The following is a 19537-nucleotide window of genomic DNA, read 5'->3' on the forward strand; positions in this document are numbered from 1 at the left end:
AATTGAGAGAGAGAGAGATAGCAACTAAAATAGGAAAATGAGAATAATTAAGTCTTTACAAAGTAGTGCATTTTAATTACTGATTTAATAGAACATACTAAACATCAATTTAAAAAATAGAGAGAGAGAAGCGGTGGGGGCCATTCTTTCATGACTAATAGATATATTTGAGTGATTCACAAATATAATATCATTCATAGCTTCCTAGGAATTACAAAATTATGATGTGAGCCAAAGTATGTTTCAAAGACCAAGAACAACAAGATATTTAACTCGATACATGGAATAAGAAATACTGATCATGTTCAAGAGAGCATTGCTAAATTACCTACATGAAATAAATGTTAATTCACATCTTTACATGATACTTTGAAGATTAAAAGTAAGTGACTAAGTATTTGAATCTGCAAAGTGGGAAATTATCATTACAAAATGGACAAACTGAATCTTTTCGACATGCACTTCAAAAATGCAAATGTTAACAGCCATGATTTCCCAGTCCAAAGCATTTAGACTATTACGTTAATGTAATCTTTAAACAACGGGGCATTTTTAGTGAAAGTCCCATAATGAAAGTACTGGTTTAAGAGATGCTGTGTAAAATGGGCTTAAGTGTACACAATCACATTTGATGATCATCTGTCAAGCACCAATAGTTCTGATCACATAGAATAAAGAGATAAAAAGTAAGACAAAAAAGGAAGTCAAATGAATTTAATTCAATGATAAAATTTATAATGAACATTTGAAGGGTAACTTAAAGGTCAAGTCCACCCCAGAAAATTGTTGATTTGACTCGATAGAGAAAAATCAAACAAACATAACGCTGCAAATTTCATCGAAATCGGATGTAAAATAAGAAAGTTATGACATTTTTAAGTTTCGCTTATTTTCACAAAACAGTTCAATGCACAACTCAGCGATATGCAAATGAGAGAGTCGATGATGTCCATCACTCACTATTTCTTTTGTTTTTTATTGTTTGAATAATACAATATCTCAAATTTTACAGATTTGAAAATAAGGACCAACTTAACTTAACCATAAACTGTTGAAATAATGGTAATTACACATGTTCAGGGAGAAAATAAACTTTGATTCACTTGACAAGGAGGAGAAAATTATAATATTTCATATTTCAGATAATAAAATACAAAAGAAATAGTGAGTGGGTGACGTCATCAGTCTGCCAATTTGCACACCGACCAGGATGTGCATATAACTGTTTTGTGAAATTAAGCAAAACTTTAAAATGTCATAACTTTCTTATTTTACACCCGATTTTGATGAAACTTTCAGCGTTTTGCTTGTTGAATTTTTCTCCTTTTTTTCAAATCAACTTTTTGTTGGGGTGGACTTGTCCTTTAAGTAACCAATTGTTCATGATTTGTTGATGTAACAATATCACAACCTAATCATGCTTATACTTTGATGCCCTAGCTTCTATTGAATTAAAACCTTTGTTTACATGTACACTGTATATGAGGAATTGGTTTCAGTTTCTTGTAACTTTTTTGACTTAATTGTATTGAGTTCTTCAGTAGCTATGGTATGTACTAACCTACTAATATCTTAATTTGCGCTTGTGATTGTTTATAGTATGAACAGAACAGGCCTACCAGCAACATTGGTTTTACCAACGTCTAACTGTTACCAGTATGCCGTGAAATTTGTTTACAGGATATATTGCATATAGTGCAAACTACACAATGTAGAGTTGAGTGATATATCCATTACCGGTATACCCTTACTGTAACAGATGTAGTAAGAGCCTTCATTGTGCATATGTGATATATTTGTATAAAAATGAAATCATGTTTGAATTTGGTATGAGATCAACAAGAGGTAAGTAATTCAGATACATGGATGTAAGTAAAACAAAGATAGTCAGTCTGGACTTAAATATTTTTCACAATATTGATCCAATGTCTCTGTTTACCACTCAAGCCAGGACATTTCATAATTATGATTGGATGATCTGTTTAGTTTTTATGTGGTATTTATTGATTGTGTGTGTGTGTGTCCCGGGGGGGGGGGGGGGGGGGGCACTCGACCAAAAAAGTAGTAGGTGTGTGCCGCGGGCAAGACAAAAAACGGGGTCCTTGGAACGGGTCGCCTGCGTTTGAGTGCGTATGTATCCCTATGGAACGTGCATGCAGCTAGCCCGGCGGCACGCACACTAGCGCAGAGGCGATGGTCGGACAGCGCTCTGTGGCCGCTTTTCACCAAAATTGCGACCGGAACGGCGTAACAGAAAATATGCGAAGCTTTGGAGCGGATTTCTTTCTTCTTTTATTCTCGCTATTAAAAAAGCAAAAAATGCTATGCTTTGGAGCGGCTTTCTTTGTTCTTTTTCTCAATGAGACAAAAATGCTATGCCTTGGAACGGAAATTTGAGTGCAAAAATGGGGGTCCCCTCCGCGGCACATAACCCACTATGCATTATATACTGAGTGCCCCCCCCCCCCCCGGGTGTGTGTATGGGGGATGAGAGATGACATACATGTACAAGTTATGGTCTTTACGTGCCTTCATTGAATTTGTAATAGTTGGCTAATGTTTTATGGAATTAATGTCATTTAATTCATTTTTCCTACAATATTTTTCATATATTTACAGATTAATAGCATACTGTCAGCAGTATCGAGATTACGACTCGTTTCTCTCAGCGGCAGAGCTGGGTCCAAATCCTTGGATATCAGACGACACAGCATTGTGGGAAGCTGCCTCAACTATGTGAGTGTATATACATATATACCAAAAGTATTCAGGAAATAAAACAGGAGGTTTTTATTTTACTGTATGTCAATAAGGATATTTGTTCATAAAAATGCAGTTAAAATAGACAGTGTTACTCAACTATATTATACCTTTGGTGCCAGAAAATTATGTAAAAAGGAAAACCATTGCAAAAATCTGGAGTTTAAATTAAAAAATATGCTTAGGGGTATAATTCATATGGCGGCATGAGGAAATACTTTTAAAAGGGTAAAATAACTTATGCAGTAGGATGATATGATGATGTCCCTCTTCTTGTCTTTGTGGAATATACATGAAAACCTGTTGTTCTGGCAAAAAAAACCTGTGACATATATAAACATATAAATTTGATCAATGTATCTAAATTTTCTAAACAAAAAATGGACATAAATTGAATGTAGAATTTGCAGTCATCTGTACCTCAATCAATGCAACAAGTTATGAACTTAGAATACCACATAAAGAGTTTCACCAGCCAGACTACAGTATGATATTTAGGATCAGGACATCAGGTACAAATTGAGTCCTCGTTATCATCAATCCTTCAATTATCACCATGTCCTGTCATCTCCATTTGACTTGGTCAGCTGAGCTTTAGATGGCTCAATAAAAAATTCCATGCATACATGTAAGTTAGTGCATATTCAATGAAAAAAAGTAGCTTTTCAAACAGTCAAATGGAAATATAGGGGACTATGTGATCCAGGATTTACATAAATCCTATTTTAGGAGTATACATTTTACAACTGTTTATTTCAATCATCTACCATTTCACTTCTGACACATCTCCAAAAAAAATGAACATATCTACAGTTCATCATAAGTTTAATTTTAACATATCTACAGTTCATCATAAGTTTAATTTTAACATATCTACAGTTCATCATAAGTTTAATTTTAACATATCTACAGTTCATCATAAGTTTAATTTAACATATCTACAGTTCATAAGCTCCATTCATAAGTTTGTCATTCTTTCCAGACTTTAAAATTAATCCATTTGGTTTTACTGCAAAATTGAATGAACAGAAGAAGTTTTAGTTCTTACCATGTCAGGGTGAGTGAGCACCTTAAAGGCCCTGTCATGTCTTATCGTGCAAGAAAATAAGGGGAAGCTATGTTTTTTTATTTTGATAATACTTCAAGAAATTGTTGACCATTATTGTAATCTAGTGGTATGTATGGTAATGGTAATATATATGTTATTAAGAGGCTGGTGTGATTAAGTAAGACACTATGCTTTTAATAGAATACGTTTCAATATGGCTACCATTTGGAATTGAATATCAAAGAAGATCAGATTAATCAACAAAAGTGGGAAAAAAGAGGCGCTGAATAATTAAGTTATTGAAATGAGCCTCCCTTAATTTGCTTGATCATATTATTTGGTTACATCTGTTAACAATACAGGTGCTTAGACCAAGTGTATAGCCCTCCTTCATTGCCCTTTTGGGCCAGACAATTGGTTGATTATGTGATGAGTAAAAAGGAAATGATGTGTCACCTAAAATTAGTGGTGATGATATGTTACGTGAAGCTGTAGCCAGAATGGCCTCTGAAGGGGTCATCAATGTCCATTCCCTGTACACTTGATTTCAACCCATTCATACCATCTTCTAGACTTGTTGGATATGTTCCCATTTTGAAGCTGTGTTCCTATGTCAATGATAATCAGATATTGGCAAAAGTAGGATAACGATCAGGTGCTACTCCAATTCATTCTGAATAAGATTAATCTACAGTCAATCAACTCTTGCTCCTTTGCATGGATCATTGAGGATGTTAGCTTGTCAGCTCATTTGAAAAATCCTACTATTGTGGAAAGATTAAACTTTGGTTGTTCAAATTCCTAAAACTCTGCTTTATAATCATTACTCATCATCAGTAAGGTGTTTTGTCCACGGTTGTGTTTTTGTTTTGAATGGATGTGTAGAGAGGCTCATTTTTCCCTTTTGAAGCTATGAATTGTCGGATTTGATATGAACTTGAGATTCAGAGACATGATTACTACCATTTGAAACAGAAGGATAACGATATCACTGTAAACTCTGAACGTGACCAGGAATCCAGGATGCATTATTATTTTTCTTTATTTCATCAAGGTTGTGAAAGCATATTGAAAAAAAAAGTGAATGTAGGAGACCAACTCTATGCTTACTAAGCAGTAAGCTTATCAACATCTAAGATCACTTATTATTCATACAATATTGCAGTACAGACCTTAAGTTCTGATGGGAATTATAAGGAAAGTTAATTGGTGGATGCAATAATATTTACATTTGTGATGGTGTTTTCATCAGACAGAATGGAAAGGTTTGTAATTTTTTTTATTTGTGTTTATATGTTGTCAAACTATATTTTACTCTAATAATTTTAATCAATATTTTTCTCCTGTATGGAAGAACATAACAGGTACCTCATTCAGAATTACTGTAATAAATTTGTATAAAATATTTGTATCAGTTTGGCATCATATGTTACTATAAAATAATGATGCTTAGTTTAGTTCCACCAATACCTATTGTATTATTTTGCTTTTCTCCACTACAATATCAACTACTACTTTAAGGAGTTCTTACAAATAGAGATAAACTAGAAACGTTTGAAATCACTATCTGATCACATTTCATTTTCTTTATTTCAGGAGTTTGAAGGAAGTACCAGTGTACAGGGTAAAAAAATGGGGTTTCTCCTTCGATGATCTCTTGAAGGATTCCCTAGGAAGAGATCAGCTATCAAAGTTCCTGGCTAAGGAGTTCAGTGAAGAAAATTTGAGGTAATTCATCAGCAAAATAATTAACCCAGAGTTGGCAAGATTTCCAAATATATGATTATAATAATTGTTGTAATATTTTGATGGAGAATCCGGATAATGAATCCCCCATTTCATTGAATGCTCACTGAATATGTACCTATTGGGGGCTTTGCCAGCATATTCCTTATTCCCATTACAATCAATTTGAAGGGTCTAGGTGATGCCATATCCCATAAAGCTGAGAAGGCCTTTGTTCAAGTTGTTGATACATGACTTGATATTCATGTATAGGCCCTGTCTCATGATGGTATGTGTAAATATTTCATTTAATGAGGGATTATACATGTATATCCGATGTAAATATATATATATTCCCGATGAAGCCATATGGGCAAAAATTTGATCTAACTTTTCTCTCTACGGTTGTTTTATTCACCATGTATTTTGCTATATATATATATATATATATATATATATACAAAGTCAATTGATTTTACATATGTCTCTTAAATCTTTTGAAAAGAAAAGGGGGTCTGTGTTTTTAGCTTTAACAGTCACCAAATTCTTCAAGTACACATGAAGTGAATTTATCAAGTGACAGTATGTTTGTTTCTCTAAAATAAGCTCTCAATCACATAAATGTTACTGCATTTTTTGCCAATGTTTTCATGAAGTGTCCCATGAACCGCCAGTCTATGAAAAATTCTACTTTTTTAATTTGGACCAGATTGTTGAATGTCTATAGTGTCACAAAATTTCAATTTTAGAGAGACTTGATTTGTTAGATATTGTAATATCATGGTATCAAAAGTTAAATTCAAACACAGATTATTGTCTCTCCAAAACAAATTTCAAACTTTAAATTCATTTCTGTCCATTATTAGTCATTTTATTTTTATGGCGTAGAACTATCCCACCACTGCCACCACATACACTACAGGGACACTTCATTAAAAAAGACTGGTATCATTTCTCCAGTTAAACAGTTATTTAACAAGATACTTGAATAAGGTGTTGACTCATAGATACATCGAAGCCCCGGGAGAGGCCACTTACATTAACGAGTGGATACCATGCGCGACCCAAAAAACATGTAAAAAGGATGTCTTTTTCAAGATAGGGCATGTTACGTACGTAACGTAATAAGGGTGTCAAAAACACTAAAATAATGAAAAAAGGGTATCTATTTTTTATAGGAAAGCTACGTGTTTAGGGTCAAACTTGCGAGGGTATAAAAAATTAAGACTAAAATGTTTTATAAAGGATGTACTTTTTGCCCCAAGAGTCACCACTACATGTGTTTAGAGTACAATTTGCACGAGGTGTTGTGAGGTGGGGCTGTACTAAACCCAATGATGTAGGTAAAACCAACGACCGACGTCGTCCGTGGCATAACAATTGAAATATCGCTGTACTTGTTTAGGGGTTCAATTCAGGGAATACTTGCCAAGAGTATCGTTTTGTTTCCAATACTTGGGTAGGGTTTCACACGGCAATACTTGTGAAGGGGTGCATTTTCAGAATATGGAAAATACGTGTTGGATGCTTTTCGAGACCCCATGGTCGCTCATGGTATCCACTCGTCAATAGAAGTGGCCCCCCCCCCCCCCCCCCCCGGGATCGGAGCATATTTATATGTATTGCCTCAGAAGAGTTGCTTCTCTTGCTCTCTCAGACTGTATCTATTATTGGCCTATTAATAGACATACCTGGATGGAAATATTGACTGGGACTAATGCTGAAAGTGTGTTCCTTCCATCTTTTTTTGCATATCAGGGTGTCAGGGTACCTTTTCTGTTTATCCCTTTAGTGTCCTCTGAAGATAGTGTCTGGGGCATATGCCCCCTAGATACATCATCGACTTGCTCAGTTTGTGTTTTTTATTGTTTAGTTCCCCTTTTAAAGTAATATGAAAGAATATTAACTCTATCTCATTTATACAGGTTTTGGATTGCATGTCAAGACCTCAAAAAGATGACTTTCAGTCAAGTACCAGCAAAAGTGCAGCAAATATACAGGTAAATTATTCAACATAGTACAGCTACATTTCAAGATTAGTAATTTTCAAAGAAATACAGCTGTCAACCAAAACTCTTAAATTGTTAAAATAATTGGGAATTGTATTCATTTAATCACTTCATAGCACATATTGAAAATGAATTTCTTTAACAACAATATGGTTTTGAGTAATTTTAGGCCTTTAGGATTTTTCTTTTTTTTGGGGGGGGGGCACAAGCAATGATTTGATGTGGTGATCATACTTAAATTTTTTAAAGAAATGTATATCAGTTTTTCAATAAGATTAAAGCTTAATTATTTATCTACTTCCCACATGCATTCAAAATATATTCCCTCTTTAAAATTAATGTGTTTTTTTTTATTGTAATTTGAATCCTCTATTTTTATGAACAGTGAATTCTTGTCGGACAGTTCACACAGTCCTATCAACGTGGATTCTAAAATCCTGGACACGACTCGCAAAAATATGAAGAACCCAAACCGCTACACCTTTGATGCCGCCCAGGAACATATATACACGCTAATGCGCAGCGATAGTTACCCCCGTTTTCTCAGGTCGGAACAGTACAAGGAGCTGCTTAACCCAAAGAAAAAGGTGGGTACCATGGCAACCAAAACATAAGACAATGACAGCATAATGCTTCTAGAATCAATCAGGAGACTTGTTATGTCTCCTTAAAGTTTAGATTTGGCTGCCATTTCACAGTTATTAGTAAGTCTCAGATTAGTTTGCTCAGCTTTTATGTTCACATACTACACATACTCCAAATTTATGCCTCAATTCATTTGCATTAGATTACTTTAGCAAGTGCAAATCAAATTTATCACTTGAAATTTTAACAAATTTTGTGCTGGCTTTGTGAATGTTTTTTTTATTCATTGCTGGATATATTATAATTTCAATCAGAAGGCTAAAGAGATTATGATTTCTAAAAAAAGGCAAAAAAGCACTTTAAATATTTATCATACATTTCAAATATTGAAATAATTCTTAATCTTTTAAATCTTGTTTTACACAATGTTGTAAAAAAAAAATTTTTACACTTAAATAAATTTCAAATATATTTGTATAATTCAAGACACTGTGGAATTGTTTCACCTTTTTTCTGCATTTTAAAAGATATTCATGGAGGTTAAATTATTAATATATGAATTATCATTATCGATACTGACGTTTCAGTATGGATGGAAACAAATGTTTCGATGCAAAATTGAAATAGACATTTTAGCAAATATAACAACATTTCAACATTGAAATTAAATATAAATCCATTTTATTCATTTATAATTACAATAACAATTATACAATTATGAAAATATGTTTCCAATTTTTATTTTTATTATATATATATATATATATTTATAATTTCAATTTTCTCCCAAATAGCAAGAGAGGGTTATATGTCATTTATTAGTTATTAGTTTATATTGAGGTTGTTATTTTTGTTTTAGAAGTTATCATAACGATTTCGAAATGGAAAAAAATATATATGTCTGAAATAATAATACATTGAAACATAAAAAAGCTTTTAAAATTACAATTTAACCAGCTTTTTTTATTGAAGGACAATAATATCAGGTCATATTTTTTTATCATGTGTGTGCAGTCGTATTATGGAATCGGGAAAATATAGTCTAAGGGTTATACTTAAAAATTGTAATGTTTTGTGTTTATTGATACTAACAATTTTCCTTGCTTTCACTAAAAAAATCCATGTAATTCTATTGATATTTAAAATGTGATGTAATTGAGATAATGCTTTCATAATAGTGGAAAAGGTTACAAAAAGCTTATGGTGAGTGAAGTGATCCCTGAAATATAAAGACAGAATATGATATTCTAATATTTGTAGCTTAGTTCATTCAAAATTTCAAAGTAATCACAAAGTTTGTTTTAAATCATTTACATGAAATTTTTGTCTCGCCTGCTTAGCAGAAACAAGAGATAGTCGCTGCAGCATTGTAAACCTTGTAAAAATACTTAACCAAGGTTAAGTTTTTTAAATGTCATCATACCTTTAAAAGCATATGAATCTATTTCATGAGAATTGGACATAAAGGTAGTGTCATTTATAATCATGGGTGAGTTTCAGGTGTGTTTTAGGTTACATGATTGAGGTCAAAGGTCATTTGGGTTCCATGAACTTTGACCATGTTGAGGTATCAACATCAAAAGCTTAACCATGGTTATGATTTTACAAGATAATGTAGAAAGTATAAATCCTTTAGTGCATAAATCTTACAATGGTTGCTGGATGAATCAATTTCAGGTTACTTAGTAATGGTCAAAGATCATTTTGGGGTTAATAAATTGATATCAACTTGAAAAAAATTAAATTACTAAGATAAAGTTGAAATTATTAATATGTATTAGGTTAAACTTGAAATTATGATTAATAGGTATTGGAAATTAGACGAGTATAATTTCAGGTTACCAGGTCAAAGTTACAGGTAATTACAGAATGATTGATATTTTGTTCATCTTTCAAAAATGACTAATTAAATTAAATGAAACTAGTATGAGATTGTAACTTACTTGATATCACAAATGATATGATTAAACAAGATTTTCAATCAATGTCGAAGGTCATTAAAAGTCAATGAACTGACATTATCATCAAATGTATTCTTTCTCCCTTTGTGAAAAATGTTTATCTTAGTTACAGTTTTCAAAGTCTGCACTGCTGCTATTTTGTAATGTAATTCAGGCGAGACTGCCAGAAGTGTTCCACATGTTAAAAACTATTTTGATAGCTTTGTATCAAATATTTATGGCAACAGTCTCTCATTCAACTAAAAAATATTGTGTATCTTACAAATTAATGAAATCTAAATAGATTATTCCAAAACTGATCAATTTAGAAGACTGTACAATAGTTGAGACTATTGCAAATACAGTATTAAAGACCAAGTTAGAAAAATTGTTTTTTACAAATGTGAAAGTGTGAGCAAGGAAAAGTTATATCAAAGTTTTATGTTGTATGCACTATACATTGTTTGGCCATCTGTATAATTTGAATGAAACTAAAGAATTGCTATTGGTTTGCTGTGTCTCTTTCTCTGCACTGATTTCATTCATAGATTTATGACAATATTCACGCGTGTGGCTCTCACTCACGAATGCCATTATCATTTCACTTTCAACTGTATATGGAGTTCAAACACACCATTTCCAAGTGTTTGTTTTATTTCCATCTTATAATCATTTTGTTTTCAGAATCTCTTTTCTCTATCATATTGTACACTCTCCTGTAAGGTTACATATCTTTTTATGTATATGTATGTTTGTATATATTTATAATATTCTTGTTTTTGTGAACTAGAATATTTCATTTGATTAAAATTGTTCTCTCCTTTTACCATTATATATAATGACCAATTGTCAATGTTTTTTGTAAATAAGAAAATGGTATGAAAGACTGACACAAATTATAATTTTTGGATGAACTTTTAAACAAGGAAGTTAAAAAGGCAGTTTTTTGAAAAATAAATTTTGCATTTAAATTATTTTTAAGAAAAAGCAACTTCTATTTTTAAAAATTGCTTGAAGATGAAAAATCACATTAGAAATTTTACCAGTCTATTTAAAGTTAGAAAACAATTACTGATAGTTTCAAAAGCCTTTTTCATTATTTTGCTTTCTTTTGATATTTTTTTAAGTGAACCACACTCTATTTTAAAAATTAAAGATGATATGAATTTGGGGAGAGATTTGGTGATGAGTTAGTTTAAAATACAGAGTAATTTCTATTTGAAGTAAATTAATTTCCTGCTAATGTATTTCATTAAGGTAATTTGATCAGAAAACAATTACGCAAAGCATTTGTATAAACATGGGATAAATTTTCATTTAAATTAACTGTTCTACTCTGGAATACTGCCTGTAACAACTTCTCTCTTAACAAGAAAAACTATTTAAAAAAGAAAGAAAAACCCTATCTTCTTTTCATTCTTCACATTGTTCTCACCCATGTCACTTGTTTTCTTTCCTTTCTGATTCACCCAAATGATTCCCTCTTTTCCATACATACACACATACATAAACACTGACCCATCCTTACTTCAAACATCTGCATCCAAATCTGCTTTTGCATGTACCATCATTGGAATGTAATAATGTAAATGAACATCTGGAAATGGTCATACTGCAATTGATTTGGTTTCATGATCGAGGGCATTATGCATTACTAACATAAAACATCAAACTCCTGGCCTTACACTTGCATTTATCTCATGCACGTATCTTGTTCTTGTCTTGATAATTCTTTTTCCTGCCTCTTTTGAGTATTCTCAAACCTTTGAATACTCACTTATCCACAATCTCTATTGGTATTCCTTTTCCTTTTGTCTTTGAATTATTCTGCACACTGTAATCTTTTCACAAGGCACGCTTTCTTCTGACATCATTCTCACTTCCCTCAATGTTGTGTCCATTCATTTTGGACTCTCTTTCAAATCTTTATGACACCATCTGTATCTTGGTATTGAATCTCTACTCCTTACTTTTCTGTTGTCATTCTTAATGTGGTTCATTTCATGATGCTTGCTCTAAGCTCAATCTTGACATTTTATCTTGAGAACTGCTTACCATATATATCTTTCTCTATCTGATAACACTCAACATGCACACACTCTACTTTGCATAACGTTTATCTTGCATCTTGTAATACTAAAATTAACTATATATTATACCTCTCTCTACAACTATTTCTCTTTCTGTATCACTATTTCTTGTTGTTCTCCTCAAACTTCTTTTTCACTGTTTAATATTGCCTGTATTCTTGTGTTGCATCATGATTAAACTATTTCTTCCTTTCCTCTTTGCATGTTAACCTTGTTCTGAGCAATCCATTCCCTCAAATCTCTCTCTCTTTCATAACTGCATTTACCATTATGTTCTTCATTCCCTACACTCTCCTCTCAATCACATAAGACCCACTCAAATTTGTCCTTCTACCATAAACTCCACAATTCAATTCTTGGTAATAAATCACTGTAATATTCAACACCCATTGCTGTTATTGCATTGCTTTATTAATGTTTTGTTTACAAATTACACCACTTTCACCACCCATGTTACCACTGAAATCACTACCATTACCACTACCACTTCTACTTCTGCCTCAAATGCCCACCCACTTTTAACCATCTTATGCCATGTGTGTTTCCGGCACAGTGCCTCAGCAACTGGGAGAAGGTAATTCATCTATTTTCGGAGTCCCCTTTTTCACACTTTCAAGAGACAGTTGCTTTTTTTTCTCTAATTTTTATGATAAATTTCATCTTTTCACCTAGCTGTTCACTTTGTCTTCATTTCATTCATATTTTCACAGTATTTCAATGTTTCTCCAGTTTACCTTACTCGTCTTTACATGTACTGTGCTATTAATCATCTAGTTTGCTGCATACACAATGGTTCTCATCTCTCGTTAACCAAGCACCATTATTCATCATATTTTTAAAAAAGCATCTTCATTCGTCAATATCAGGGTTTAATCAGAATTACTGGAACAATTTTGTCTGTTTTCAGATTTTAATTTCAGTTATTTCATGGAAATCCTTGTCCTGTTCATTAGGTTTAGGACTGTTTTTGCTTCTTCAGATATTACTGCAGCCCTGGTTTATATGAAATTTGCACTGGATGTTTAGTTAACATTGAAAACACCCCCCCCCCCCCAAAAAAAGTGATGATTCGAGAAAAATTACATTATGAAAATACCAAAGCACTTTGAGGTAATTGATGCGATGCAACTATCCAATACTTGATTCAGGAAGACAACTATCTGGCATTGTGATACATATAATTGGCTTAACCTAAGCAAGACGAAAATAGAGAAAAGAATGTTGAAATAAAAAGTTTGACTTATAAAAAGAGAGATGCTTGCCTGCATTCTATATCTTGCACATCGCTATTAATAGTTATCGTTCTCACATAGCAGTATCATATCTATCCAGCTCTTTAGTAGTATTTTTCAAGTTACACTGTCTGCTCATGCCTAAAATGTTTCATTTCAGCATTCCACATTTCTGAGAAAAGTGGCCTTAGATGTTACCTTACAGCATGACCCATCCATATAGGAGTGCTTTTTCACTCTTAAGATTGATTTGATATTTAGTACTTGTAATGTAGGATAGATCAATCCAGAGATGTGTAGCTTGAAAATGCTTCAAGAATTTGATTTTTCATTTGTTTTCTTTAAATAATAGGCCATACTGTGAACCGCTTACCAATCAATTATAAATTATTTTGCTTCATTTTAAGCTTTGATCATGTGATGCTTTAAAGGGTTAAGATTTTCTTTGTTTTAATGAAAAGAATTTAAAAGATTTCATAGGAATGTGATCCTTGGCACTTCAGTGAAATGAATATTATAAAAAAATATGAAAATATATACATTTGTATAGATGAAGTCTGTAGAAATATCCTCATAATCAAAATATGTTTGCTCTGGGGTGTTTCATGCAGTAACACACACAAAAAAATACTTTTCATAGAAAAGGTTACAAAAAAAATATTAATGTTCCAACCAATGATCTACTAGTCTCCTACTCCAGACTTTAAATTATGTTGGATTTTTTTCTCATCTGTCACTGAGCTTCAATTAATCTTTCAAATTATGTAATCCGTGTTTCTTAGATAATGTGATAAGGCATCAATAAGAAGCTTTAAAGCTACCCCTGCTTTCTTCCTCTTTACCTTCAGCCATGAAAACATCAAACAAGCATACACAAATAGCATGTCATACATCTCAGAGAACTCCTTTCTTTAGTATTCTTTTCATCATTGTATCATCTATACTAACCATCATCTCATTTATTTAGCCTGTGTTTTTGTTTCATGTGTTTACTTGTGTCATGTATAAGGGCAGTCACTGAAACACAGAGTAGCCAAGTCTATTGGGTAGTCTGTCATCATTCATCACAGAACTTAGAATATCTCATACCTCCATTAGATTGTTAATGAGATTTGTAAACCTAAAGTGCATTGTAATTTAACAAAATTTGTGTCATGTTGTCATTATAACACTTAGCTCATTTTCCCTTAATAGAAACTAATGCACTAACAATAACATTTTGTTGTTTTTACATGAAGAACAGCACTGTAATTCGATATGTGTTTGTCTGAAGAGATAAGATAATGTAGGATATTTTTTTCTTAAGTTCATTGTTTGTAGAGGTGTTTTGTTAGAATCAAGTTAAAACTAGCCTGGAGGTGAAATTATCAGCTCAAAATAATCAAATTTTGATATGATTATCATAGTGAATTACACATCTAAATAATTTTAAATAGTTCACAATTACTTTCCAAATTTAATGAAAAGAATCGTTCTATAAATTCATTTTTCCGACACCCAATTTTCTTAATTCACTTTTTTGTACAGGCAGAATTAACATTATGGGATTGGCCGTTTGGTAATGAATATTCATTCATCACTTTCTAATGTAATTTTCATTAAGAGAGATGATCAATCACGCTTTTCATTATTGGCAGATTTTATCTGTGGGATAACCATGTTACATTCCTTTTTAAAAATCAATAATCACTTTTAGTTGGAGAATTTTTAATTGAGTAAAAAAATTTGTAATCTCTAGAATGTGTACTTTGATTCAGGGATTGAAATGTCATAGAATTTTTATATGGGGGGGGGGGGGTAGCATCAAACGTTAAAGAGCAAAGTGACTGAACATCTCTAATTGTATATTCAGTGCAGCTAGCAAACGGAAGATACCTTGTTATGCCGGGGCAGACACCAAACCATCTGGCTGGGGTGCAATTTCATTCCATATACAGAAGTAATGAATATTCATGACCAAAAGGCCAATTACAGAATCAAAATTCTGCCTGCACAAAAGTTAATGGGAAAATGGGGAGTCAGGAAAATGTGGTCACATAATGGAAACACACATTATTAACTCCCTTAAAGGTCACATTATTATTTATTACATGTTGAAATGAGTTGAAGTATTAAACATCAGTTTATATTTTAGGCTTAGTTTATTCATCAAAATTTGTTGTCTTTATGATTTGATCACAACCCCCCCTCCCCAAATATCTTTTGAGATGCGATTAACTGATTTATATTTTCCCAGGTACTTTTTAAAAATTACTTTTGATACATGATGTAACTTTGGGACCAAAGATAAAACTTGTCTTTGTTTTGTCAACACCTTATCCCTGCTTTCAAGTTGCTAATTTGACTCTTTATCTATAAGAAAGGTCTACTGATGTAAGCAGAAAAGGAATTTATCCATGACGGGGTATTTTATCTCATGATAGGGGGAATTTGGTTGGAATGACCGTGGTAAGAGAAAATACATACAAAAGAATGCTGATGGTTCTTTGAGGACTATGGCAATGCAGTAGTAGTAGTAGTAGTAGTAGTCGGGGAATTTCCTGCACAATAAAATGTAAAGTTATCAGTTTTTGGTTAGCTGAGGGAGCAAAGCATTTGTACCCCCAACTTGATATACAAAAGGATATTCCAGTGCAAGGGAGTGTAGTGACTGAGCAAGAAAGTTGTATGTTCATCAGCGAAATTTTTCAATTTGAATCTAGAAGGCGGTACACAAGACAGACAATACATTGACAGATCCTTTACTATGTTCTTCAGTCAAATTTAGGCACTTCAATTTTGCACTTTTAAAATTTAAAAGACACATTGTTCAATGGCAACCATGCTCCCCCCCACAAAAAAAAAGCATTTTCAGAAGTGAAATTCTGAAGCAATATCATATCAAGTGTAGAGTTCCATCTCCTTTTTTTGCTCATCAATCAAAAGGGGAGGGGGACCCTCTTGTGCCCCCCCCCCCCCCATCACACTAATAGAGTAATCAAAGGAACATGAGTCATATGTTTTGGGATGGGTGCTCAATGAATTGGTCTCTTTGCATATGAAGAGAAAATGACATAGAACAGAATTGTTTCAGATTTGAGAGTAAAATAAGTAGATGTTTGAGAAAAAAAAACCTGGCTGAATTACATTAAATCTAAAAGTTAATATTGAATTGTCTGGACAACAAGAGCTTATGTTTATTTTGCAGTCCTTAATAACTCTTTTAAGTTATATATGATTACATATCTTACGATCTCTGACTTTCTGTGGATGACACATGCTTATTTACAGGGAAGTTAATCTAATTCAATTTCAAATAAAGATCTATTTTCTATACTTTCATTGCCACCATTTCTTTTCCTTGCACTCAGTGGTTACTATATAAAGCAATGCACAAATACTGTCTAGTTCTTTTTTTCTTTGTTTTGGGATGTCTTATAGAGACCATGTATGCTCTGAAACCCTTTTTTTTCTCTCAATGGCAAGGTACCATTCACTATTAACAGTGGTCATATATATTAATATGCAATTGTTGCATCAAAAGATAAACTGGGTCATCCAACATCTACATACCATCTCTAGAATTTTGAATTTCTTTGACTTTTCATCTAAATCTTTCATTTTTTTTATATGTTGTACGATGTAATCTTCATCCGTTTCATTTATATGTTCTCTTTTTTTCCCTTCATTTTTATGCATTTGTTTTTACTCATCTCAGACCAAGTCTCTGATCCCTAAATTGCCCAGTCTGGCAACCAAGGCCGAAGTCTTGGATAAATGATGCCGCTTGCAGACGCTTCACCTCAACACTAATCATGGTACTAAAACTTTCTTTTTCTCAAAGGAAAAATGAAAGAGACAGCCTCACCCTATAGCAACTATCTTCTGTAAGGCCTTTACACATCAAATTCTAACCAATTAACCCCTTCTCAAGTGAAAATAGGGACAGTTTTTTTACTTTTAATTTTCTGATCAGTCATGAATTCTCTTTTTAAAATTTTCTCACTTCTATGCATCAAGAAGTGAATTAAAACCAAATTTTATATATCTCCTTTCCAAGTTTCACTTATTCATATTATCTCTTAGCACAGGTTTCCACAGTGATTTAAAAAATATTCAGAGATTCACACAAAATATACCAGAGTATGAAATAAATTGGTATATTTACAAAGTTTTTATCAGTATGTTTTTTTTTCTTTACCTGAGCATTATTGCTTTTGTTCAAGATAAATCATATAACCTACTAATATTTTGAGTAATACAAAATTTCCAAAGCTTACTAATTAGTCAAAGATAGTTAACTGCCCACAATAGATAAGCTGAAGTGTGATTTTTTTATGTGCAAAGGCCTAAGAGTGTAGATTTATTCTGATTAAAAAGGAAAGATGAGTTTATGAATAATTGTCCTTTGACCATTCTGTTGATTATTTTATCACTTTTTGTGTTAAGTGCAGATCATTTTCATTAAAAAAAAATTATTTTGAAATTGGTGATAAGTTATCAGCTTAAGTATAAATATTTCATTTATTCATCACAATAGATATATATATATATATATATATAAATTAACATTTTAAAGTTTTTCAGCAAAAATCCTTTATCAGAACTCACTTTGAATAGTTTGGATTAATATCCAAATTCTTTTGTTTTTCATGAAGAATATGAGAAACAAGAACATTTCCTATTGACTATCAAATGAAATGGTCTGCACTTTCTCATCTATACTTGTTATATGTTGTGTCCCTGTGTAATGTATGTGAAGTATTGTTATTATGTAGCCCATGTTTGCCAAATCCATTGTTAACTTGTTGGCACTATCTTACCCTATTGCATGTGCACTAATACCTGTGGTTTGCATGTGTTAATAATATGACCTGAATTTGTATCCCTCTTCCACCTGCTTTATACCTGTATGTAATGCAAAAAAACTGACTGGTTTGGATTGGTTGAAATAATTTTTTATATATGATACTAGACTTAGCACTTCATTTTCAATTAAAAGTTGAAAATTAAATGTCAATTTGAAACAGCGCTATAGTTGTTGAGGGAACGCACCTTTTTAATTCTTATTTTAGATAGGCCTACAAAGTAAGAGTACGACGTGTAATCGATATAACATCCATTCATGCACTATAGTTGTTCATTATTTTCCATTATTTATGTTGTGTTATTTTATTTTCTATATCATGTTATATAAGAAACTGTTTTGCTATGAATTCAATGGTTGTTAATTGGTTGTCATCTTGTAAAATTGTGATAATACATAAAAAATGTGAAAGACTTTTAGACCCAATGATCTGATATCACCCATTTGTTTGATTTCATTTTATTAGAAGAGATTCAGTCTTTTCATTCTCAGCGCTTATGAACCCCTTTTAAAAGTGCTATAAAAATGCAACGTATTATTTTTTTTCTTAAAAAAATATGGGGTATCATAGACTATTTGCACAACCATGAGAAAGCCCATCACTTTTCATTTGACTCTAGTCAGAATTGCACCTCTCTTTAGCTGTTTAAAAGTACTGTAATATACTCAACTTTTGGAACTGAATTTTAGAAATATCTCTGACTTTGTATTTATGAAGTTTGCATCAACTGATAACTGTTAATTTGTAAGAAAGGGGGTGTAGGAACTTAGTCCTTGAAAACAGATATTCATGGATATATGTTTTAAACTGATTTGTTTTGGACCAATGCAATTTAAGGCAGATGTTAAGATTTAAAAAAAACAGCCAAATTTCATGTGGAATTGATGATTACAATATTTGTTCACCCATCCCTACCCTTATCCTAGTCCCATTCATTTCATTCCCTGTGTTATGTTGAATGTAATGTCTCGAATGTTCCCCAAATCCATTTGACTTGTGCAATGTTGACAGTTATTTTGTGAAAGTGGATTGAATATTTGACAATTTTGCTGATTTTATTTTACTGGTATACCTATTCATTTCATGATATTGATATTCAGAAGTAGTTTGAATTGACATTTGGGGAATTTTTATGATTCAGTTCTGCAAAATTAATTAGCTGTTGAATTAATATCAATTGTCTGATGCAATAAAAATATATTATTTCCATGAAAGAAAATTTGCAGGTATTTTTTAATTCATGACGATTAAACAAGCAGGTCTATTTCAAAGACCTGAAATATGTGTATTAACACATGACC

General features: G+C 32.2%; 1 protein-coding gene across 3 annotated transcripts in view; it reads left to right on the top strand.

The window, feature by feature from the left end:
* The window catches only part of LOC129265051 (regulator of G-protein signaling 7-like), a 59063-nt gene that overhangs the window by 34617 nt on the left and 4909 nt on the right, over positions 1-19537 (top strand). For all 3 annotated transcript variants that reach the window (XM_064101823.1, XM_054903033.2, XM_064101822.1), the window contains 5 exons: positions 2620-2736; positions 5405-5536; positions 7459-7533; positions 7928-8129; positions 17087-17186. In XM_064101823.1, the coding sequence (XP_063957893.1) occupies positions 2620-2736; positions 5405-5536; positions 7459-7533; positions 7928-8129; positions 17087-17149 (589 nt within the window). In that variant the 3' untranslated portion in view covers positions 17150-17186. The remainder of the gene's footprint in view (positions 1-2619; positions 2737-5404; positions 5537-7458; positions 7534-7927; positions 8130-17086; positions 17187-19537) is intronic.

The sequence above is a fragment of the Lytechinus pictus genome, chromosome 7 (genome assembly GCF_037042905.1).
Source record: "Lytechinus pictus isolate F3 Inbred chromosome 7, Lp3.0, whole genome shotgun sequence".
Lineage (NCBI taxonomy): Eukaryota > Metazoa > Echinodermata > Echinoidea > Temnopleuroida > Toxopneustidae > Lytechinus > Lytechinus pictus.